This window comes from Theobroma cacao, chromosome 10, assembly GCF_000208745.1.
Source record: "Theobroma cacao cultivar B97-61/B2 chromosome 10, Criollo_cocoa_genome_V2, whole genome shotgun sequence".
NCBI lineage: Eukaryota > Viridiplantae > Streptophyta > Magnoliopsida > Malvales > Malvaceae > Theobroma > Theobroma cacao.
Genome location: NC_030859.1, coordinates 2569712 through 2595390, shown reverse-complemented (window position 1 = coordinate 2595390; position 25679 = coordinate 2569712). Strand labels below are relative to the sequence as shown.

Sequence of the window (25679 nt, the reverse complement as noted above, 5' to 3'; positions counted from 1 at the left end):
GGCGTCCGAGGGGTGCTAATCTTCCCCCGGGCGTAACCGTACTCCCGACCCTAGATCCAGAAAATTGTAGACCGGTTTAAGGTTCTTTTCGGTGGGCTTAAAATTAATTTAATGCTTCATCGATTAGAATCGAGTCAATAGGTGGCCAATCGCACCTAGTAAAAAAGATTTGTGGCGACTCCTAGTTTAATTTTTATGGAGTTTTCACATTCACGTCTAGCGGTCGGGTTCCCGGACCCGCACGTTACGACAGTTCCTCAAAATAAATTAGACAAAACTCTGTACGAATTACAGAAAAGTGAGGATGCCTAATTTAAATTATTTAAGAATATGAGGGTGCTTGGCAAAAGTAAAAATTTCATAAATTAAAAGGAAGAAACTGGACCTAAAACCATTGATGAAGTTCTTGTGGGCTATTCCCAAGATAGTGTCACTTACAGGATTTTAGTAATAAAATCCAAAGTGACTGATATAAGTATCAACACTATCACAGAATCGAGAGATGTTGTATTTTTTAAGGATATCTTACCCTTGAAAATTAAGGTAAGTAAATCATCATCTTCTGAATGCACTCTAATTTTGGTAAAGCAAGAGGAAGAAGATATAATCAATATGGAAGGTCCTAGATGAAGCAAAAGAGCAAGAGTAGAGAAAAATTGTGGAAACAATTTTTATACCTATCTAATGGAAGATGATCCTCGAACGTACAAAAAGGCCACATCATCTGTAGAATTTACTTTTTATAAAATGCCATAAATGCTGAAATGGGGTTTTAATAAATAATAAAACTTGAGTTTTGACCGAATTGCCTAAAGGGTGAAAAGCTATTGGTTGTAAGTGGATATTTAAAAAGAAACTTTAGCTAGATGGTTCCATAGAAAATTTCAAAGCAAGATTAGTTGCAAAACTTTATTCCCAGAAGGAGGGTTTTGATTATTTTGACACTTATTCTCCTATAGCAAAATTGATGACAATCCAAGTGCTTATAGCTTTGGTATCCATATATATGTTGGAGATTCATCAAATGGACATTAAAACTGCCTTTTTAAATAGTGAATTAGAAGAAGAAATATATATGAAACAACTGAAGGGATTTGTCATACTAGGTCAGGAGCATAAAGTTTGTAAACTGATGAAATCTTTATATGGATTAAAGCAAGCCCTAAAGCAATGGCATGAGAAATTTGATCAAGTCATGTTGTCAAGTGGATTTTTGATAAACGACTCTAGTAAATGTGTTTATATTAAAGTTACTAACCTTGGATGTGTCATATTATGTTTGTATGTTGATGATATTCTCATCTTCGATAGTAATATGAGTATTATTAAGGAGACTAAACATTTCTTGTCGAATAACTTTGACATGAAAGATTTAGAAGAGGCAGATGTTATTTTGGGAGTTAGGATTTTACGAAGTTCTATGTGTATTATAATTACACAATCACATTATATCGAGAAAATATTGAAGAAAATCAATAAATATGATTGTAAACTTGTGAGTACGTCTTATGATCCAAATGTGAGATTAAGGAAAAATGTTGGAGAGCCTATTTCCTAGTTTTTATACTCTCAAATTATTAGTACACTCATGTATCTCTCAAATGCTACGAGACTTGATATAGCACAAGCAATGGGAACGTTAAGTAGATATACCAGTAATCCTACTACTTTAGATATATAACAAGTTCATAAACCATATCCAATTCCTTTTGAATTATATATATTCTTGTAAAATGCAGCATAAGAAATAAAATTTTGGAGCTTTTTTCGAGTGCTGGATTTGCATGGACTGTCATTAGATGTCAGACTAATTCTCTTCTGATCAGCAACCATTAATTAATTAATTAATTTGATCACTCTGCCTCTCAACTTGAAAGGATGTTCTACTCATGAACCAAAATATTAATGTTTAATTATGATACAATATTAGCTTGACATTGACAGCTTTTTTATTTTGATAGAGCTTCTTGGTGTGCTGCTCAAGATCTTTCATTAATGGTATATATTTTTTATGAATAAAAAATACTACTATATATAGTATATCAATATTTGGTCAAGCCTCAATCTGTTATCTGTTCAAATTAAAATGAGATTTGAGTGTATTTTGGAGTCACTAATTTATAACACAAGGCTATAAGAGTAATATTGACATCTAAGAACAAATCAAATAAGACATTCTATGAAAAAAATCAAACAAGACTTTTATCTTTTACTCTAATTATTTATAATTAATAAAAAATAGCATAATGCTCAAATAAACTCTTAAACTATTTAAAAATATTCAAATAATTAAGTTCTTATTCTTTTATTACATTCAATGAAGCCCCTTAACTTTTATTTGAATCAAATAAGCCTTATAACTAATGATTAATTAATTGTCATTAATAAAAATACCACTTGTTATTTTATATCCACATTGCACTAATATAATATTGATATAAAGAGTGAAAAATGTCAAATGGTCATGTTATCATACTAAATTAGCATGTCATATCATCATCAGTTATAATATGCTAACATACCACATCATCATTAATTATGATATTTTAGTACATCACGTTAGCATCATGAGATATAGAATAACAAATGATATTTTGATTAAGTTAATCATTAGTCATAAGGGTTTCTTTGACTCAAAATAAAAATATAAAGGCTTATTTAGCTCAAAATAAAAGTATAAGAGTTAATTAAATGTAATAAAAATAGAAGTACTTATTTAAATTTTAATAAATAATTTAGGAACTTCTCTGTATATTATACCATAAAAAATTAAATAATAATACCATAAATGATAAATCCATTTCCTTTTGACTGCTAGAAGATTTGAGAGATTTAATAGTTTTGGGCCAAATTTAGATACATTATCGGTAAGATCCAATGTGGTAGTGAGGGCTCAGTTTATTGAGCTTCAATTTCCTGCACCCATGAATTTGGTTCATCATGGAGAGTCAATAGGTCATTGCCCAATTCATAGCATAATTGAGTAATTTCTTTTTTATATTAAAAAAAATATTTAATCTTGACTGTTTAAATGAGAAATATATATTTATCATTAAATTAAATATTTAAGTGCTAATTAAGAAATTATAAAATCTTGATTTAAATGCTCTCCTTTGGAGTTGATATTGACAATCGAGAGTAATGTTATTGAACCTCAAAATAGTAATTAGAGCATCTTGTATTGAGTCACAAAGCAAACTGGTTTGGACAGCAATTCTAAAGGGAAGCAAGGAATTATGAGACAAAAGGGTATCATTAGATAAACGACTAATGGAATCTTCTTTGATTTCTGCAACTACTTCCCAATTCCTCTTAGAAAGTTGGATTAATCCCACAAGACTTGAAGTGGATCAGATAAAAAAAGAGAACGAGATTAATTGACACCATTTCTAGAGAAATAGAAGGAGCAAGAAAGGAATAAAGAAGGGCCAAACAGAAAAAACAAAAGAAAAAAAAATAAAGCATAACCTATTCCGTAATTTAGTTGAACTCAAGTGAAAGATTAGACAACTGTGTTTAGAATAATAATTTTTATTTTTATATTTAACCTCGAATAATTTATTATATGTATACCAAAAGAAATGGCATGGCTTCGAAGGGGAGAAAGTTTGAACATTTTAACTTTATCTTGAAAAGTAAAAGAAAAAAATGTATTATGAAAATTTTCTCTCATATTCTTTACTTTCGCTTTACTGATCACAAGATAGGCATAAAGAAAGAGTCATATTCTTAGACACATGAAGTGAAAAAGATGATTCTTATGTTATAAAGGATTTATAACAAGTTATTTATTGTTCATCTAAAGAAAAGAGAAAGAACAATTGATAGCATTTTGAGAAATAAAAGAGCAAGAAAGGAATAAAGAATGGCCAAATAGAAAAAACAAAAAAAAGAAAAAGCGTAATTTAGTAATGCAATTTAGGATCCGTTTGTTTTGACATAAAATATTTTTTGAAAAATATTTTAAGGATTTAAGCTTTTTTAGAAGATGGAAAATTTATTATAAATGTAAAATATTTCACGGGTCAACAAGAAAAATATCCATTGATCAGGTAAAATGTTTTACACCCTTGAGAGACGTAAAACATTTTTCAAAGAACTGAAAAAACCCTCTTATACTAAACCTAGTAGTATAGATTTGATGAATTTATACTAAACCTGGTAGCGAGGTCTCATTTTTTTGAGTTTCAATTTCCTGGATCAATGAGTTTGGTTTTTTTTTTTAAAGGTGAATTTATTCAACCTCAATACTGATATGTCATTTCAAGTCTCTCGCCTAATAGGCCAAAGACTCCTATGGCAATAGAAATCTGGTATGGGCATGGAAACAAGAACAATGAATTTGGTTTATCATGGAGAGCTATAGGCCATTGTACAATTAATAGCATAATTGAGTAATTTCATTTTTAAATTTAAAGAATATATTTAATCTCGACTCTTTTAAATGAGAAATATATGTACTTATTATTAAACTAAATATACAAGTGCTAATCAAGAGGTAATTAAATCAAAAAATTATAAATCTTGATTTGAATACTCTTCATTGGACTTTGATATTGACAATTGAGAGTAATGCTATCTAACCTTAAAATAGTAATTACAGCATCTTTTATTGAGTCACAAACCAAACTGGTTTTGACTGCAGTTCTAAAGGGAAGCAAGGAAATTCTGAGACAAAAAGGTGCCATTAGGTACACCACTAGTGGAATCTTCTTTGGTTTCTTCAACTACTTCCCAATTCCTGTTTGAAAGTTGGATTAATCCCACGAGACTCTAAGTTGATCAGATAAAGAAAAGAGAGAGATCAATTGGTACCATTTTGAGAGAATTAAAAGGAGCAAGAAAGGAACAGAGAGCAAAAGCAAAAGAAAAAAGAAGATGCATAATTTAGTGTGCAATTTAGTTAAATTCAAATGGACAATTAGAAGATTGTATTTAGAATAATAATCTTAATTTTTATATTTAAAGTCGGATAATTTATTATATGTGTACCAAAAAGTATGGCATAATTTCGAAGGGAGTTTGAGCATTTTAACTTTATTCTTAGTGAAAATTTTCTCTTATATTTTTTACTTTTTTTTATGACAAGATAGGTATAAAGAAAGAGTCATATTCTTAAACACATAGTGAAAAGATGATTCCTATGAAAAATATATATAACGCGTTATTGATTATACTAATTTATACAATTAACGTGTTTTATTTAATAATTATACTAATTTATAAATTTACTTAAATTATAACTCTATGTAAATGTTATAATCCTTTAAATCTACTTATAATATTTAAAAAATTTTAATGTTGGTATATAGGATAATTTTCAATATTACTATAATATTTGTTTTAATGGAGGCACCAAGGGAAATAGTGGTCACATCAAAGTTGAAAGTAATAAAGATTGAAGATTAAATCCATTAAGAGAGTAAAATCGCCCACCTAAAATTAGACAGTTCCTTGAAAAGAGAGATAAAAAAGGGGTGAAAATGGTACTTCCATAAACAATTTTTCGTTTTGATTCCTTGGGCAGTAAAATATTTTGAAGTGTATATATATAGGCTTGCGCTTGCACAAATACATTTATAGCAATCTCACCCTCAAACTCACGTAGAAATAAAGGAGAGATGGAAATTCAACATTTTAGCCATAATCATCCTCTGGTTTTCGAGGAAGAGCGGAGCCATGACAGTGATGAGAAGGCTTATTGCAATGTGTGTGGGGAGGTGGTGTCGGGTCCAACGTATAGCTGCGTGGCATGCGGGTTTCACCTCGACAAGAACTGCGCCGAGGCACCTTTAGAGATGAATCACCCCTTTCACCGCGAACACAGCCTTAAACTTACGATATGGACAGCTGGTAAATATTGGTTTAATTGCAATTTTTGCAACAAAAGGTGCGACAACTTTGTTTATCTTTGTTCTATTACTTGTAAAGTAAGGCTTCACATCAAGTGTGCTCTGTTTACATATAGCATTGTTAAAAAGAACATTGGAGGGCTTCAACATATTGCCCATAAAGACCCATTGATCTCTACTGAAAATCCTTCTGTAAAACTCAAATACGCCCATTGCTTTGTATGTTGGACACCATTATTAGACTCTCCATGCTTTTCTCTTGATTGTGGATTTTACCTGCATAAGAAATGTGTTGAGCTACCCTTTGAAATCAATCACCTTTGCCACCACCAACATTCTATGTTGTTACAGTTTAATAGTGATAGTCTCCCGTGCAAGATATGCCAAGAAACCCAAGTCAAGGGATTTGTTTACTGTTGTTCAATGTGCAAGGTTGCCCTTCACATTGAATGTGTGCCACCATCACCTTTTATTGAAGATTGCAGTCATGAACACTCATTCACTAGGTGTTTAAGACGATTTTCATTCATTTGCGGTGCATGTGGCATGTCAGGAAATTATGCTTCTTATATTTGCTCGACATGTGCCCTTCCAGCCCACAAGAATTGCATTTCATTACAGCGCATCATCAAAAGCATGTGGCATCACCATCCTATTTTCCACCACTATTTTGTAGTAGAAAATGAGTGCGGAATATTGGAATGTGGAATTTGTCATGAGGAGGTGAGCAAAGAGTATGGGAGTTACTATTGTGCTGAGTGTAAGTTTATTGTCCATGTGAAATGTGTTCTAGAGGATACTGATTGTTATTATGGAATTGAGTCAAAAGATGTTTATGAGAAGCTTAATGAAAATCCAACGCTGGTGGATCCATCCTTTCTTGTCATTAAAGAGATCAAACTTGGAGAAAATGTGATACATACAGAGATAAAACATTTCAGTCATGAACACAATTTAGTGTTATATGATGAAGCAAGGGATGACAAATGCTGTGATTGTTGTAGTCTACTCATCGAGACTTCTTTTTATCATTGTTCAGAATGTGATTTTTGTCTCCATAAATCATGCGCTGCGTTACCCAGGAAGAAGCCGTTGTGGCCTTTTCCTGAGATTTCCTTAATGCTTACTCCAAATTGCTTTTTCATTTGTGAACTCTGTGGGTCCAATCATACTGGTTTTGCCAACAGAGCCAGCGACGAGTCTTCGAGCAAGTATATTTGCCTTCAGTGTGGTGAATTTCCTTGGTCCTGCACTAGTCAAGGACACAAGGAGCACCTCCTTTCCCTTTACCCCAAGTATAATGGGCAGTGCAATGCTTGTGGTGACAGTATTGATGATGTGTCAGCATACAGATGCAAGGGTTGCAATTTTAATTTGCATTCGAAATGTACTCGGCTACCACAAACAGCTAGGCACAAATGTGATGAACATCGCCTCACTCTCACATACAATTAAGATAATGATTATTTAGAATATCATTATTGTGACATTTGTGAAGAAAGAAGAAACCCTAACATTTGGTTTTATCATTGTACAATCTGCGACAAGTCAGTTCATCTCAAATGTGTTCTTGGAGATTACCCATTTATCAAGTTCGGGCCATTTATCAAGTTCGGGAGAAGGATCTTCACAGAAACAAATCATCCACACTCTCTTACTTTTGTGAAAAAGGTTTTTCTTTACCCTGAATGTTGTAAATGCGGTCAGCCCTGCTCAGATCTGGCTCTTGAGTGTGCAGAATGCAACTATATTATCCATTGGAGTTGTAGCAAAATAGACTCAGACTTTATTGAATTGGCACAGTAAATATTATTGTTCCGATGGCCATCAGAGAAAGAGGTTGCTGATGATCTCAACCAAAAATGTGATTTCTTCATCGGGTTGTTTTTAAACTATTCATACTTCTTTATCATTTATAATTTCCAAAATGTTTGAATAAAGCCACTCTGTAATCTTAATCATGTGATGTTTTAAGATTTTTTTTTTCTTTGAAAGTAAAAATAATTTGTGATCATATTTGTATAAGTGAACATTTCTCGTATATTTTATGATTCTCTGTTGTTTGGCTAAAGCAATTGATCTGTTTGCTATGATCACTTGAAATTTGAATAGATATCTTCTTATTTTATGGTGATTCTAACCGAATTAAGCTGTTACAATTTTACTTGCTTCAAAACCATTGCAGACATTTTCTTTTCTTTTTCTTAGTTTTCCTGAGTAGACTAGCTAACTAGACTATAACATGCTTCAAAGATTGGATTTGAGGAAATGAAAAGTAAGAGGGAAACCCCATTTCTTCTTAATTTCTGCTCTTTCTATTCCTTCCTTTCTTTTACTCTTACTAATTAAACACAGTATTTATGGGAATAGTTGCATTTTGTGAAGCAAAATATTTGATAAGGTTGCTTCTTCAACCTTCACACCAAATTACATGTTCTTTATTTTCACACGAGCTTGCCGACAATTTGGGAAAGCAAAAATCAAATAGTTAAAGGAAAGAGAAAGAGAATTGATACCCTTTTATAAAATTAAAGGGAAAGGAAGGGATAAAGTTAAGGGACATTAACTTGTAAATATTGGAAGTATCTGAGTATTTGGCTCATTGGTTGATACATGATCTCTTATCAAAAGAGCAACGTTGGAACCCTTTTCTCCCAATTAAAAAAAAAAACTTGTAAACATTACTAGGAATTCGTAAATCTCATTAAAAAAAAAATCTTATAACCTTATTAAACAAGAATCTAAAGTAAAAGCCTTGTAACATCTACTTTATGATTCTCATCTTTGTTCTATTGTTGAATCTTATTAATATGCGGTTTATTTACTCTAAATAAAAACCGTGTAACATCTGCTTTATGTTGGTCGCCTTTGTTCTATTGTTGAATCTTATTAATATGCAGTTTATTTGCTTTAGTTAGAAATTAAATAGCTCTAATTGCATTGAAAAGACATTTCTCAATTCAATTGAAGATATTTAATTAATTCTTATTTCAGATAAATTTCTAAAATTTAATTTTGAGTAAAAAAAATTCTAAAACTTAAGGGTCCAGTACATGATTAATTAATTAATACAAGATTTTGAACGTAAATCTTAGTAAAGGCAATTGCAGTGAAACTTTTTCTATCTTCTTCTAAAAACAATAAATATGGCTACTTATTCTTCCTTATTTCAAAAGTTCATGAATACCAAAAATTGGATATCTTAACTTAATGTTACTTTTGAAAAGTAAATAAAAAAAATGCTCTCACCTTTTATTTTTAGTGAAAATTCTTTTATACATACATATATATATATATATATATATATATATATATATATTAACACACTATTAATTGTTGATATAAAATTTTATGGGCGTGAATCATGAAATTAGTCATTTTTATTAATATCAAAATGTATATGTATTATGTACTTCGAATTTTAATTCGAGATAGATGCTGACATGTCCAGCTATGATAAAGCTTGGATACCTAACATGTTAATTTGTTTATGTTGTTTTTGATAATTAATTGACATTATTTACTCCAAGCTCCATAGAGAGAGGAATAGTTGTGAATAAATTTTGTTTGGCCTTTTGAAAAATCCTTAAATTGGAGGCATTAACATTAATGCACTTTTATATTCAAAACTCAACTGTCAGTATACTATATTGATTAGTTTTGACACTTAAAATATATCAGCAATATAAATTATTTACAACAGTTTTATTTTAAAAATATTGAATGCTTTTCTGTTTTCCTTCCAGAGCAGATTATATATACTTGTATTTTCTATAGTAGCCTTGCATAGATAAGTAAATTCTATAGCATCTAAATATCGGGACTCACTAACTTTTGTAGAAATGTGCATTAATCTGAGATTTATGAAATTTTTCAAGAGAAGGAACATTCATTTATCTTTATTGAAAAACAATTATAGTGACCTCTAAAGCTTTGTTGGCTCCTGGTTTCCAAAACAATTCAATTAGATTCAATGTATAGTTGTTTAAATTGTAGATTTTTTTTTCTTTTTTTGCAGCCAATATAAATTTTGGCTTTGTGAATTATAGCCATTGTACTCTTGTGATTTTGTCCGTTACATATCTTGTTGCGACAATGAGAAACAACAATTCTAAAGTTGTCCTTGACGAGATAATTCATCCGTTAGATCTTGAGATTTCAATTTAAAAATCTCATGTTTGAATCCTTAAATGGACGTGAGATTTATTGCGTGGTTCAAAACGATATGTACACATTAAAAAAAAAACACTCTAAAGTTTTGAAAGTAATTACTGATGCTCCCTCCAATTGTATGCTAAGAAGGTAAAAAATGAAAAGGAAAATCAGATAAGGAAAAGAGAATGAGAATTTTTTTTTATTAAAGGAAATGATTAAAGAGAAAGAGAAAGAGAATACTGATACCATTCCAAGAGACCAAGGAAAAGATTAAAGAGAAAGAGAAAGAGAATATTGATACCATTCCAAGAGACCAAGGAGCAAGAAAGGGATAAAGAATGACTAGTTAAATAGGAAAAACAGAAGAAAAAAAAATACAATATCTAGTGTGAAATTTAGTTTCATTGTAATTTTTTTTTGAACAAGAATCTAATTAACATGCCTTTCATTTACTTTGATGGGAAATTAAATAGCTCCAGTTGCAAAGGAATTAAAGGCGTTTCTCAATTCAAATAGAAGATCGTTGATGGTTGTTTTATTTTAGATAATTTTCTAAATTTTTTTTCATTACATAATTAAATATAATCCAAGATTTTCAATGTAAATATCTAAGGTATTATATAAATATCTTACTTATATAGAGAAAGTGTAGATAGATCAACTTGGATGGAAAAAAACATAAAAGGAACAAATAGTGAAAAAAAAAAGAAGAAAAAGAAAAAAAATAAAATTTTACTTTATTCTCTTCAAGTTATCTTGTCCTCATATTAATCATTTAGATCAGTAATCAATAACATGTGATCCCCTTCATAAGAATCATCTTTTCAAGATTTTAAAGAATATGTTTCTTTCTTAATTAGTTCCAATTTTACCATACGAGTAAAGAGAAGGTAACGAATATGATAAAATATTTTCACGATATCTAAATTTTGAGAGCATAAGTTTTCTTTTTTTTTTCTTTTACTTTTCAAGAGTAATTAACCTTTAATGCTGCACCTTTCCTTCCCTTCGAAGTCATGCCATTTTTTTATTGTTATTATATATAGATTTTCGTTATAAGGCAGCAATAGACATTTACTAATGCTTTTGGAAGGAGATAAATTGTTTCATTCCAAAATGTAATTAAATTATATCTCTCTTTCAAATTTTAAGTGGAGATGCTGATGTGTCCTCTTCATAGAGAGTTTGGGGGTTCCTATTAATTGGTGAGACCATATACACCTATACATTACGAAATAGACGTGCATAAATTCTTGGTTTTAATTAGAAATATTATTTTTTTTTCTTTACAATAACCAAAATATTTCACTATCATTAACATTGCAGTTTAGTATTCAAATTCAACTCATACTTTTTACTTTTGATCACACTTAAAGTAAAATAATAATATGTTCTTTATTCACAACATATTTTATTTTACTTTCGGCCTCATGGCAGACAGTGGTAATTAATTAGAGGAAAAAGTAAAGATGAATTTAAAGATAAAGATGGAAAGAGATAGGAAATGAATCTCCCATTTAAAAATTAGACTGTTATTTGTTAAGAAACAAAAAACAGAGAGAAAGGAAACAAGAGTAAAAATTCCTTTGGACAATATAAATATTTGAACCAGCGTAAGCTTCCATAAGTAACCATAAACCCCTTTTTTTATACCCAACCCACAAACTTGCATTGAAACAAGAAGAAAGGAGAGATGGAGCTTCAGCATTTTAGCCATAAACATCCACTGCTTTTCAATGAAGAGCGGAGCCATGAAAGTGAGAAGCAGGCTTATTGCTCAGGATGTGGGGAACTGGTGTCGGGTCCAACCTTTAGTTGTGCGGAGTGCGGGTTTTACCTTGACAAGAACTGTGCCGAGGCACCCTCCGAGGTAAATCACTGCTTTCATCGCGACCACAGCCTTCAACTTCTAGTAAGTCCGCCGTATATAGGTTGTTGGGGTTTTTGTGATTTCTGTGGCAAAAGATGTGACAAATTTGTTTATCATTGTTCTTGTAAATTAGACTTTCATATCAAATGTGCTTTGTTTTCAAAGAACGTTGCTGAAAGAAGGTTTGGAGAGCTCGAAGATATTGGCTATAAGGATCCATTGATCTCCAGTGAAAATGGTTACCAAGAACTTAAAGAAGCTGAGTGCTTTGCATGTTGGAAGCCGTTATTAGATTCTGCATACCTTTCTCTTGATTTTGGGTTTTTCATACACAAGAAATGTGTTGATCTACCTATTGAAATCAGTCACCTTTTCCATTGCCAACATCCTCTAATTTTACAGTTCAATAGTAAACGTCTCCCTTGCCAAATATGTCAAAGAACCCAACCTAGGGGATTTGTTTATTGTTGTTCACCTTGTCAGTTTGCCCTTCATATTGCATGTGCAGAGCTACCAATTAAAATTAATCACCTTTGCCACCGCATACATCCTCTTATTCTACAGTTCAATCCAAAATCTCTCCCTTGCCAAATATGCCAAGAAACCCAAGGTCAAGGATTTGTGTATTGTTGTTCCATATGCAAGTTTGCCCTTCATGTTAAATGTGTGTCACCACCACCTAGTATTAAAGGTGAAATTCATGAACACCCATTCACCTTGTTTTGGAGACAAGTCTCATTCATTTGTGATGCATGTGGAACTATTGGAGATTATGTTTCTTATATTTGTTCCACATGCAGTTTTATAGTCCATAAAAAATGCATTTCATTGCCACACATCATCAAATTACCACGACATCATCACCCAATTTCCCACACCTTCATCCTTGGGAAACTTGATATTGAAACGTGGGAATGCAAAATTTGTCCTGGGGAAGTGAATGCACAGCATGGGGGTTACTGTTGTTTTGATTGCAATTATATTGTGCATGCGAATTGTGCAAAAGAAGATTCTAGTTGGTACCAATTCTATGAGATAGACGGCACAGATGAGCAACTTAACGAGCCTTCAGTCTTCTCTGTTGTTAAAGAGTCCAAAGTTGGAGAAAATGTGATTCCCACAGAGATAAAACATTTAAGCCATCAACACAACTTAATTTTAGGCAATGCTGATAAGGATGATGATAAATTTTGTGTCGGCTGCATGTTATCCATCTCTTCTTCGTTTTACTATTGTTCACAATGTGATTTCTTTCTCCACAAATCATGTGCTGAATCACCTAGGAAGAAGCACCTTTGGTTTCATATTCACCAACGCCCCTGTACCCTCCTTATTTCAGATCTCTTTTTCTATTGTTCAACCTGCAGCTATGAGTTCAATATTGGTTTCGCCTACGAATGCAATGTGTGTGAACATTATTTCTGCCTTCGATGCGCTCTAACTTCTGATACCGCCACATGTCGAGGGCACGAACACCTTCTGACCTTTTACGGTAAGTATGAAGGGCAATGTAGTGGGTGTGGAGGTAGCCTAAGTATGGGTTATGCATGCAAAGGTTGCAAGTTTGTTGTGGATTACACATGTCTTAGGCTTCCCAACAAGATTCGACACAAGTGTGACGAACATCCTCTCATACTCACTTATCATGAGGATAACATTTATTCAGAATACCACTATTGTGACATTTGTGAAAAAAAGAGAAATCCAAATTATTGGTTTTATCATTGTGTAATTTGTGACAATTCAATTCATCCTAAATGTGTTATCGGAAGATACTCATTTATGAAGCTTGGGCACACCTACATTAAAAGCTATCATCCACACCCACTCACTTTCACGAAGAAGGTCTATGATTACCCTGAATGCCATCAATGTTATCGACCCTGCCTAGATCTAGCTCTCGAGTGTTTAGACAATGAGTGCAACTATATTGTTCACTGGAAATGTTAGCCTAATCAATGTCCCTCCACAAGTAGCGAGGAGCATACATGAAATGCTACCTCGGTTGGTTGTTTTAAACTATTCGTAGTACTTCTCTGTAAGCATTGGTTTTCTTGTATGGTTATGAATTATGAGAACTTTAAAATTCTGAATAAAATTTCATTTTGTTGGCAGGGACTAGAAGTCCACAATTGAAATGGTATGCTATTCCAAGGTTTCATTGGAATTAATTTGTGAATTCTGATATTTTTGTCATATATTTGTAAATTGGAAGATTGCCTAGTTTATGTATATGGTTCTCTATTTTTACTGGTCAAGCAATTGATTCGATATCACTTGAAGAGATTTCTTCTAGTTTTACGGTGACTTCAACACAAAGACTTTGTCAGATGTTATGAGTTGTCACATGCTTCAAAAATATTGTATACTTTTTCTGTTTTCCTACCACAGTAGACTATATATATACCTTTCCTGTATTTTCTATAGCAGCCTTACATAGGTAAGTAATTTCCCTAGCATCAAATATTTTATGCCTCAAAAGCCTCACGAACCAATCGAAATTGTCATAAGTAAACTCAAATTAGTAATTACAGCATCTTCTATTAAGTCACAAGCTGGCTTAAGTGAAGCCAGGAAATGGTAAGACAGAGGAAGTCGCTTGGTAAGCAAACTAATGTAATCTAGCTTATGTGCTTTCTCCAACTACCAAATTCTTGTTATAAAGTTCGACTAATCTCAAAAATTGAACTCTTGTCAATTTGACAAGAAAATATTGGCAGTCACTCACTCTTGTAGAATTGTGCATTAATATGAGATTCATGAACTTTTTCGAGAGAGGGAACACCCATTTCTCTTTATTGAAAAACATTATGGTGAGCTCTAAAGCTTTGATGGCTCCTGGTTTCCAAAACAATTCAATTAGATTCAATGTATGTTGTTTAGATTGTAAATTTTTTTCTTTTTTTTGCAGCCAATATTTTGGCTGTGTAAATTATATATAGCCATTGTACTCTTGTGATTTTATCGGTGCATATCTTGTTTCAACTGTGAGAAACAACTATGAAATTCATAGGATTAGGGAGGGCCATTTCTTATTGCGTAGTAATCCAAAATGGTATGTTCAAAAAAAAATACTCTAACGTTTTGAAAGTAATTAATGAGAGCTATCTCAATTAGTGATTCTAGTAAAGAAGGCCATCTCAATTAGTGATTCTAGTAAATATGATTTCTTAATGAAGGCCATCTTAATTGATATGATTGGGTTTGACTTGGCCATTCCAATTGACTTAGTGATTTTGGTTGTGATTTTCCTTAATTATAGGCTTGGTCATATAACATTAGCTTGATCTAGGGAATTCATCTTTATTGCATAGATTATTTTTCTTTTTGTATTGACAATGAAACTTGTATATAAACACATAGTGGCTTCTTAATAAAATCATCCTAAGAGTATTCAAATTCTTCAGTAATTATTAACCTCTCTCCAATTGTATGCCAAGAAGGCAAAAAAAAAAAAGGAAAATTAGATAAGGAAAAGAGGATGAGAATATATATATATATATATATATATTTGCTTAAAGGAAAAGATTAAAGAGAAAGAGCTGAGAATATTGATACCTTTCCAATAGACCAAAAATCCAGAAAGGGATAAAGAAACAGATAAATTAAATAGGCAAAACAAAAGAAAAAAGGTAGAATATCTAGTGTGAAATTTAGTTTCATGGTACTTTTTTGAACAAGAATCTATTTTACATGCCTTTCATTCACTTTAGTGGGAAGTTAAATAGCTCCAATTGCAAAGGAATTAAAGGCATTTCTCAATTCAAAATGAAGATCGTCGATTATTGCTTATTTTAAATAATTTTCAAAACATTATTTTCATTAGATAATTAATTATAATCCAAGATTTTCAATGTAAATATCTAAGGTATTATAAAAGAATAACCAATATCTAAATTATATAGAGAAAGAGTGGATAGATCACCTTGTAGTGGAAAACAAGATAAAATAGTGGAAAAAAGAAAGAGTAGGTAAAAAAGAGAAGAAGAAGAAGAAAACATGAAAATTTTACTTTCTTTTATATACATATCTTTCAAATTTTAAGTTGGGGTGCTGGATTTGGGGTTCCTATTGATTGGCGATACGATATGCAATTATACATTATGAAATAGATGTGCATAAATTCTTGGTGTTAATTAGAAATATTATTATTTTTTATTTGCAACAATCAAAATATTTCTTTATCATGTCCATCAACCAAATAGGAAATGAATCTCCCATTTAAAAATTAGACTGTTATTTGTTAAAAAAAAAAGAAAAAAAGAAACAGAGACAGATTTCATGCATATAGAGAAAGAAAACAGGGGTTAAAATTCCTATATTATTATTATAGGTAAAATTTTGATAAACTTACAATGAAAATTGTGTCATTCTCAAAAAAAAAAAAAAATTGCGTCCTCGAATCAAATTATTATTACAAAGATATAAAATCAATTATCCTACTATATTGATGACCCAAGGCCTACTGCTCAGTGCCCTCCACCTATTACAGGACTGAGAGACACTTGTTGTGGTGGATTTGGAAGGGCGAAAATTGCCAATAAAGCGCTAACGGCAGCCACGATGGAGCCCAATACAAAGGCTGGTAAGTTACCGCCCCCAAATGCTGCATCAAGCGGCCCGCTAACCACTGATATGAACATCTGTGGGATAACTATTGACATGTTGAGCACTCCCAGGGCAAGCCCTTGACCACCGCCAGAAGTAGAGCAATAGATGGATGTCAAAGCGAATGGAATGCTGTAAGTAACGGCTTGGGGAATACCCAACAATCCAAAAATAGTCAAGGCAGGGCCTTTGATGTTGTTTGGAGGGGCCAAGAGTCCATGTTTATCTCTCCAAGCCTCAACTATCTTGGTGATCCACACCGTGGAAGCCAGGCATGCAGCCAAAATGAAATTCACCCCACCCCACAAGTTTGTAACCCCACCAACCAAGCGCCCAACATTCTCCAATCCCAAGGAAGTAAAACCCAAAACAATCGAGTTAATCATCAACCCCAACGCACCCGCCCGTACTCCATCATCATACAGCTTCTGTTGAGTCGCATTTCCGTCCACATACCCTCCGTAAATCTCCCTTCCCATCCAGTCCGTGTCGTACAACAAGAATGGGAACCAGGCTATCCAGTTAAGGCAAGTGACAAGAAGCAAGATCCACATCGGTTTCTTCAAGCTCTTGAATGCTGTCAATAACTCCCCAACAAAAGGCGTAGACGCTTTCTCTTCTTCTTGCTTCATGCTTAGTGGCGTCTCTTTCACGCTGATAATCGCGGTTATTGTCACCAACAAGAGGAAAACAATGTCAATAATGAAGCAAGTTTTGAGGTTTGCGCAGTATACATCACAGGCAGTTGTTCTTGTGAAAGGGAAGATTTTGTGAAGATTTGAGTAGGAACCAGCCGCATAACCCAAAACGTTTCCAACAGCCATGAAAAAGGAGAAGCATTCATTTGCAACTCTCATTCTTTTATGATTATTTGCGGAAAGGTCAGCAAGCAAAGCACGACATGGACCTTGTAACATGTTGTTAGCCACGTCGAGAATCCAAAAACCTGCAACAAAGACAGCAACGGCTCTAGGTTTTGCGTTTTTTTCCAATGAATCACCAGCTTTGTGTCCTATATCTTTGGCGAAACCAATGAGGAAAACAGCTGCAGCAACACAGCAGGCTCCAGCTGCAATAAAGGGTCTGCGACGACCGAAGCGAGAGGTGCAACGGTCACTGTTGTAGCCTACAATAGGCTGCACGAGGAGGCCAGAGATGGGGCCGCAAAGCCAAATGAAAGCCGCCCAGATGTGAGGGACACCAAGGGTTTGAACGTAAGGGGTTAGAAGAGAGAGCTGCAGTGCCCATCCAAACTGTACGCCGGCGGCTATGGCTGCAACCACTATAATCTTCCATAGCGGGCCTGGGGCTTCCAATCCATCCTCCATATCGTACTGATGCTATTCAGATTTCAGACTCTATCTGCAATAGATTAGAACAAGAGAGATTGATCGACCAGTGCAGTCAGATAGAATAAAGAAAGAAAGAAATTAGGCATACACAAAAACACAAAAATTTACAGAATTCGATCTATCCCTCATACATTAAAATCACTCTCTAAATCTAGGTGTTCCACTATTTTTCAATCCCATAGCATCCTTTTATATATCCAATATAATAATCTTATCCTAATACAATTAGGATATGTTGCTGTTAAAAAAAGAAATACAATTAGGATATGTTATTGTAATCTAATTAGATTTAAAGACTTGCTTAACAAGATATACAAATTTAAATTATCCTAATCAAATTACAATTCAAGACTATCATAACATATTGTTTATGTGAATTGTTGCATTGAAGGTTGCAATTGGTACAAATTTGATGAGTCACAAGGAAAAGATGAGAATCTTGAAAAAATTCAGCATTGCTATCATATTCTATTATTAAGAAGATTACAAGTGGTACAAATTGGTACAAGCAATCGGGACATAAATCATCACACAGTCCAGTTTCTGCACCCTAGAAGCACAAGCATGTCAGCTGTTCGTTATCATCAGCGCAAGGATTTGAACAGAAAACAAGCCGATATTCCTGTAACCATAACACAGAAGCTGAAACTTTATTTCCTTCTGATTGAAGCAAAACATTTCCAGAGCTTTGGACATTAAAAGCACCGATAAAAAGACAGTTCCAGAGCCATCATACTTTGTCTTCCCTATACTTAGTGCCAACAGCAGGTTTTCCTTCTAACCTCCTCTGTTTTGTCTAAAATATCAGCTAATGCGGCTCGAAAGTCAATGATCAATTGATTTGCTATTATCTGGTGTTACATGCTTTGTTACTTGTTTTGCACTTAGAAGCCCATGTGAACATGTTGAGGGCATAAATCATACAAATGTTCAACTCTTGTCTCTATAAACTTGTATGGATCTTTCCCTTCCTTTAGCAGGTCATCAGGTGATTTTACCAGAAGTCTCACACAATTCAAATAATTTGACTTGGCTACAATCACTGGTTCCACATTGAATTCTTGTTTCAACCTCTTTGCCAACATAATCTCTTCCTTTTCATTTGGAAATCCTTCCAATTTCACAACCTTGAGATCTTCTAATGATTGAAGCCTTGTGATCACTTTCACTGAATTGTTGTTCTTGTTTGTCCTTCTATAGCTTTTAGGATCAATCTGTGAGGTACATTGATTTGCAGCAGGTGAATTATGATGATGATGATGATGATATATATATATATATATATATATATATATATTAGTGCGATGATATCCATTTATAACATTGAAGTTGCTGTGAAAAAACTTACTGTGATATATAGTCTTCTCAAGCGAGGACAAAGTTTCAAAAAGGAGATCAAAGCATTGCTATTATATCTCTCCTTTGAATAGTCAATCCACCACAACTCTGTTAGCTGGTGGAAACCGCGTTCCCAACGGAAAGGGGGTGATGGTAGGATTGGACAGATCAATGCCTAACAGAAAAGAAAAAGACTAAGGTTAGGTACATCGAAAATTTAAAGTAAAGTAGACATATGATTGAAAAACATACCTCGAAAACCCATTTGCAAAGTGTAAGAGATTTAACACCTTTAATTCGGTGAAGGATTGATTTAAACCCACAGCTAAAGATGCTGTTGTAGGCAGGGCCCTGCCTGAAATCAAGCATGGCATCGTCCAGCCAAAAAGAATTAAACCAAGGCCAAAACCAGAAGAATGATGAGTCACCGTCACCACATTGAAAACATACTAATCTGCCTCGATATCTAAGGGACTGTAAATTATAACCCTTAAAATGGAGGGATTCTAATTGTTGGCAATCCAAGATGGTTAATTTTTTAAGCCCCGAATCACCAGCTTTTATATGTAAAGACCACAAACCATTGCATTTTTTTATTGTCAAACTTTCCAGCAACTTGAAATTCGATATCATTGAAGAAATTGCCCTACTAGAAAGGTAACTAACTGATATTAGATGAAGAGATTTTACTTTGAATGTAAAGGGTGATGGTTGGGGAGTATGGATTTGGCAATTTCGATAGTGTAACCACCAGAAATCGAACCAGTCGTTGTAGCTGGAGCCGTTTATCTCTAGCCAACAATCAACCGCCATGGAAACTCATGCTTGACATTGGAAAAGTCAAGATGAAGTGCTTTATCAGGTTCAACAGTTACCGAGAGGGAACTGCCTCTGCCAAGATTGAATTGGAACCCCCAGTTGCTTGTTGGCTGGTGGGATTGATCAGAAAATTCATTGAGAAAGCTTGAAATTGCAATAAAAGCATCATCCATGGTTCCTTTCAGAACCAAAAACTTCTTCTTCCACAAGTCTTTCCATCTTGTTGAAAGGAAACTGGTTTGGACAGCAGATTTAAAAGGAAGAAAAGAAATGATATGGCACAGGATATCCTCTGGCAAACTACTGATGGTGTCACCATTTCTTTGTTCAAAATCCATATTCCTGCACAAAATTCAGATTATTCTCACATGGAATTGATTCGACTTGCTTTTATCTGGTTCCTAATGAAATCCAAAAGAAAAAAAAAAAGAATTAACACAGTAATACTTACTTTGTATTATCTAAATTGGCTCTGGACCATCTGACTGTAAGATTTGAATCTAGCTGCCTTTTCCATGGATTCTTTTTGTTCCTATTCTTCTTTCCCATGGATTTTGCCTTCAACTTTCTGTGGAATAAGAGCATTTTTAATGATCCCGAGTTGGCTATTAAAAAATACATAAGGCAATGACTTTGAGCTTTCTTGACAAAGACTTCCATATAAAAATGTTGTTATATAATTGCAAGGAAGTTTCCGCTATTCAATTCGAACAAAAATAATGGACCTTGACTTTGTCAAAAGGAAAACATTTGACTTTGACATTGAGCTTTCTTAATGTTGATGTGTACACAAGAGATGAGACCTAACCATATTTATTTTTCTCTTTTATTTTTCTTTTTTTCATTTTAAATAACAAGAGGAAAAACTTTAAATTTTGCATTATTTACATAAGACCACATTATTTTTGTTTTTCTTTCTTTAAATTCAGACCATTTAACACATCCCTCGAAACGATATTGAAACATGGTCACCTTCCAGCCGGTTTCGATTCACCACTTCCCCTTCATTCCTCTATCTCTCACCATTCATTTCTAAATCCATTCAAGAAATGAATGACCGGAGATGGTGGAAGTAATTCTATGATTCCTTAAGTACTTTTTGATAAGGACATCTTCCTAATATACATGCATAAAACGAAGTTTGGTGCCTGCACTGCCAAATTCCTAATTTACGGGGTGCTGGCTCTTGCTGAGAACTCTTAGAGAATTTTTGCCGTGAACGCCATTGACTACTCAATGGCTATTACTTTTTACAAATGTACTGTTTCTCTTTGCCCAGACTGGATCCGAGTATGTCACGAGAGTCTTTAACATTATAAGCAAGAGACTTGAAATGACATTATGATGTTGAGGCTAATAAATTTATACCTTTCAAAAAAAAAAAAAGGAATTTCTTATCAATTTCCCTTGATGAAAAATATGCACTGCCAAGTCGATAATAAAACCAAGTAATTAAGCACAATTTATGGAGATTGCAAGAACGTTTCTTATCAATTTCTCTCCCCAAGAGTAATTTTGACTTGGCCTTGATCATTGGTTCCACATTGAATTCCTGTTTCAACCTCCTTGCCAATGTAATCTCTTCTTTTTAATTTGGAAATCCTTCTAATTTCACAACCTTGAGATCTTTAATCTTGGAAGCCCTATCACCCTCTCTGAATATTTCTTTTTGTTTGTCCTTTTATATATAGCTTTTATAGGATCAATCTATAGTAACTGGTTAACTATGAAGACTTTAGAGAGTAACATAGTAAGGGGAAATAACAAGGAATCAAAAAATATAATCATCTGAATAATCAAATAATTTGAATAAGACACGTATATCTCTATCTCAAAAAATTGTATTATTTACATACATTGTAATTATTTACGTTTATCCTTGTCAGAATTTGGACCATTTAGTACAATCCCATATATAACAAGTATCTATTTGGTGGACCAGTATAGGGGTATTTTTTCTTTGAAAACATTGAGAAAACTTCCACAATTGAAATATTGAATGTCAATCTTTTTCTAATAATGTCATTCTTGAAAATTTTAAGATGCAAAAAAACTTACTGAGACAAAAAGTTTGGTCAAGTGAGGACAAAGTTTCAGAAAGCAGATTAAGGCATTAGTATCATATCTCTCCTTTGAATAATCAATACACCCAATAAAAATTTTTGGTAGCATAAGGAAAATCAATGCCTACAAGAAAAAGGGAAAAGACAAAGCCTATTTGCTCTTATTACTCATAGCCAAACTTCTCTCTCCATTAGACTTACAAAAAACAAAAAAAAAAATCCTCAAGATTATGCACATCCAAAAAAAAATTCTAAAAACTTAAAAAATACAAGATTGAAAATTATACTAAGTGAAATTTTTTGCTGTTAAAGGCCCATGTGAACATGTTTAGGGCAAAATTCATAAAAATCTTCAACTCTTTTCTCAATAAACTTGCATGGATCTTCCCCTCCTTTTTGAATCTCATTTTCTTTTACCAGAACCCGCACACGAGTCCTATAATTTGACTTGGCTATGATCAATGGTTCCACATTGAATACTTGTTTCAAGCGTTTAGCCAATATAATCTCCTCTCTTTCGTTGGGAAATCCTTCTAATTTGACAACTTTGAGACCTTCTAATCTTGGAAGCCTTGTGACTGTCACTGAACAGTTGTTTGAGCTTGTTCTTTTGTAGCCTTTAGAATCAATCTGTATGATTTGATTAGCAGCAGATGGTTAATTGTGTAGTCGCAAACGCTACTTAATCACTTATTATAACAATATTGTTATAATTAGCTTACTTATTATGAATTCTCTTCCATGATAGAAACAAAAAGAAAACTTAGCAATTCATAATTGGACGCCAATGGCCTATGTAACAAAAGAAAAGGTTATTAATGTCCATTGGCAAGAGGTCCATTATATTCATAATGTCAATTCATGAAGAATTAAGTTGGAAAAAAAAAAAACACTTACAGTGATATAGAGTCTGGTCAAGTGAGGGCAGAGTTGCAAGAAGGAGATCAAGGCATTGCTATTGTATCTAATTTCCTTTAAATAATCAATCCACCACAACTCTGTTAGGTGGTGGAAAAGTAGCTCCTTGTTATTATGGGGTAGAATTGGGTAGATCAATGCCTAAAGTAGGAAAAAAAGGAAAAAAAATTAGAAAAGTACCAAGGCTATAAGTGCAGCAAACTTAATTATAGGTTGAGTTTGTATATTGTACATATATCCAGAAGAAACATACCTCGAAAACCCATCTACATAGTGTAAGAGATTTAGCATTTTGTAGTTGCTGAAAGATTGATTCAAAGCCACAACTATTGATGTTGGTGCAGGCCGGACCTTGTCTGCAATCAAGCATGGCATCTTCCAGGTTGAAGTTTAAATAATCCTTATATTCAGGCCAATACGAGCCCAGGGAGGCACCCCATTGCAAAGACAGTAGTCTACCCCGATATCGGAATGACTTTATATTATAACCCTCAACATGTAGAAACTGTAATTGTTGGCAATCCAAGATGGTTAACTTTTTAAGCTCTGAACCACTTGCCTTCATCTGTAAAGATCGCAAGCCGTTGCATTTTTCTATGGTCAAGCTTTCAAGGTATTTGATATTCTTTGTCATAGAGGAAACTGCCTCGCTAGTAAGATAACTTACTGAGATTAGATGAAGGGTTTTTAATTTGAATGTAGAGAGTAATGATTGGAGGGTATGCATTTTTCGAATTCGAGCAAACCACCAGGCAAAATGAGGGTCATCATAGGTTGGGAAATTAATCTCTAACAACCAATCAAACTGCCATGGGAATTCATGTTTCACTTTAGAAAAATCAAGGTGAAGTTTTTTATCAGGTTCAATAGCTACTGAGAGAACGCTGCTTTTGCCAAGGTTGAATTGGAACCCCCAGCTATTTCTGGGCTTATATGATAATTCACCGGAAAAATCATGGAGGAAGCTTGAAATTTCAATGAAAGCATCATCTATGGTTCCATGTCGTACCAAAAAATCCTTCCTCCAGAGATCTTTCCATCGGGTGGAAAGAAAACTTGTTTGGACAGCAGACTTAAAGGGGAGAAAAGAAATGATATGGCAAAGGATTTCATCAGGCAAACTACTGATAATATCATCATTTCTTTGTTCAAAGTTCAAATTCCTGAATAAAAATTAGATTATTAATTCTTTTGTATATCACGAGTAAAATTCATATGAAAAAAAAAAACAGTTACTTACTTTATAGCAACTGAAATGTTTCTTATGTTAGTGTCATCTTCAATGCTTCTGAACACCTTTTGATCATCTAGACCAAGCTTCTTCCTCCATTGATACTTCTTTCTGTTCCTATTCTTCTTTCCCATGGATCTTTGCTTCCCTTTTCTGAGAAATTAGAACCATTTTTATGTTCTTGCCACTTGGCTATTAAGAAATATATATGCGGTAATAACAATGAGCTTTCATGACAAAGACTCCATATAAAAAAAGTCATAATTAGAACAAGACAAGGGTCATCTTCATCACCTAGGGAGTAAGAACAAAATTACTTGATTTTGGTCGAGAATCCCAAGTTAGCCCATAAAGACATAAAAAGTATTCTATTTAGACTTTTAATTACATTTTTTTCATCTTTAATAAGCATTGTGTCAATGTCTTTGCTAGTTAAAATTTTGCTAAAATTTAGCTTCAATATATACAAACACAAACATAGTAAATAAATAAATATAAGCAAGCTAAGGGTATTTCTTGTACTGTTTATTGAAATTTCAATATACCACACCATCCACATTTATTTTATATAATTATGATAGTGGTGGAATCCGAGAGCTCTCAAAACTTTTCGATCTAATGTTATAAATGATTGACTGGTTTGCAGTCCAGATTTTTATACCAGATTTCCTATTATTATTTGACTTCGCAATGATCAATGGTTCTACGTTGAATACCTGTTTCAACCTCTTAGCCAATACATTCTCCACCTTTTCGTTGGAAAATCCTGCTAATTTCACAACTTTGAGTTCTTCTAAGCTTGTGACTCTCACTGAACAAATTATTTATGCTTGTTCTTCTACAGCTTCTTGAATCAATCTGTATGGCAGCAGCTACAGGTTGATTATGATGACTACTTTTGAAATGTAAAATTGTCAGTTTACATCAACATGGTCATGATCCAAATGTCATATTAAAAACAAACATTGAATTTACGTATAAAGACTGTCCAACAACGTTCTTTCTGTTTGGCGTTCTAGAAAATTTCTCCTAATTAAACAAAAATCTTAACTTTAAAATTAAGATGTACTTTCAAATTCATACAGAGAACTGATCTTATCTTCATGTTTTTCTTTGGGCAGAGAAAATTTAAGCACAAGCTGAAACTTTATAGCTACTATAAGTCCATGTGGATATGAGTAAGCCATACTTCAGGAAGATTTTCAACTCCTTGTTTAAACTTGTATGGAAACTCCCCTTTTTTCTTCTTCTTCTCAGGTACTAGACGCGGCAAGCAAGTTCGATCTGACTTTGCTATAATCAGTGGTTCAGCTGAAAATACCTCTTTCAACTGCACCATAGCTGCTAGGATCAATCTGAAGATTTTCCTCAGCAGATTATGAATGAAGAGTATCAATATATATTATTGCAAATAGTAGCACGATTGTATGAAAGAAAAAAAAAATTAATAGATGAAAGGATCCTTAGGTTAGT

At 33.2% G+C, this 25679-nt stretch overlaps 4 protein-coding genes and 1 pseudogene across 4 annotated transcripts; 2 read left to right on the top strand and 3 right to left on the bottom strand.

The window, feature by feature from the left end:
- LOC18586175 lies at positions 5622-7307 on the top strand. Its single transcript, XM_018128768.1, has one exon. It carries the CDS (start codon positions 5622-5624, stop codon positions 7305-7307), a length of 1686 nt encoding a protein of 561 aa, XP_017984257.1.
- On the top strand, positions 11648-14048 carry LOC18586174. The gene is made up of 2 exons (XM_018128767.1): positions 11648-13369; positions 13993-14048. Exons 1-2 carry the CDS (start codon positions 11701-11703, stop codon positions 14046-14048), a joined length of 1725 nt encoding a protein of 574 aa, XP_017984256.1. The 5' UTR covers positions 11648-11700.
- Positions 16255-17907, bottom strand: LOC18586173 (sucrose transport protein SUC2). The gene has a single exon (XM_018128998.1). The coding sequence runs from the start codon at positions 17811-17813 to the stop codon at positions 16347-16349; it is 1467 nt and encodes a 488-aa protein (XP_017984487.1). The 5' UTR covers positions 17814-17907; the 3' UTR covers positions 16255-16346.
- LOC18586172 lies at positions 18200-20612 on the bottom strand (annotated as a pseudogene).
- LOC18586171 (F-box protein At2g39490) lies at positions 22364-24340 on the bottom strand. Its single transcript, XM_018128766.1, has 4 exons — positions 24216-24340; positions 23229-24117; positions 22955-23116; positions 22364-22687 (listed from the first exon to the last, which is right to left on the bottom strand). The coding sequence occupies exons 1-4, from the start codon at positions 24338-24340 to the stop codon at positions 22364-22366; spliced, it is 1500 nt and encodes a 499-aa protein (XP_017984255.1).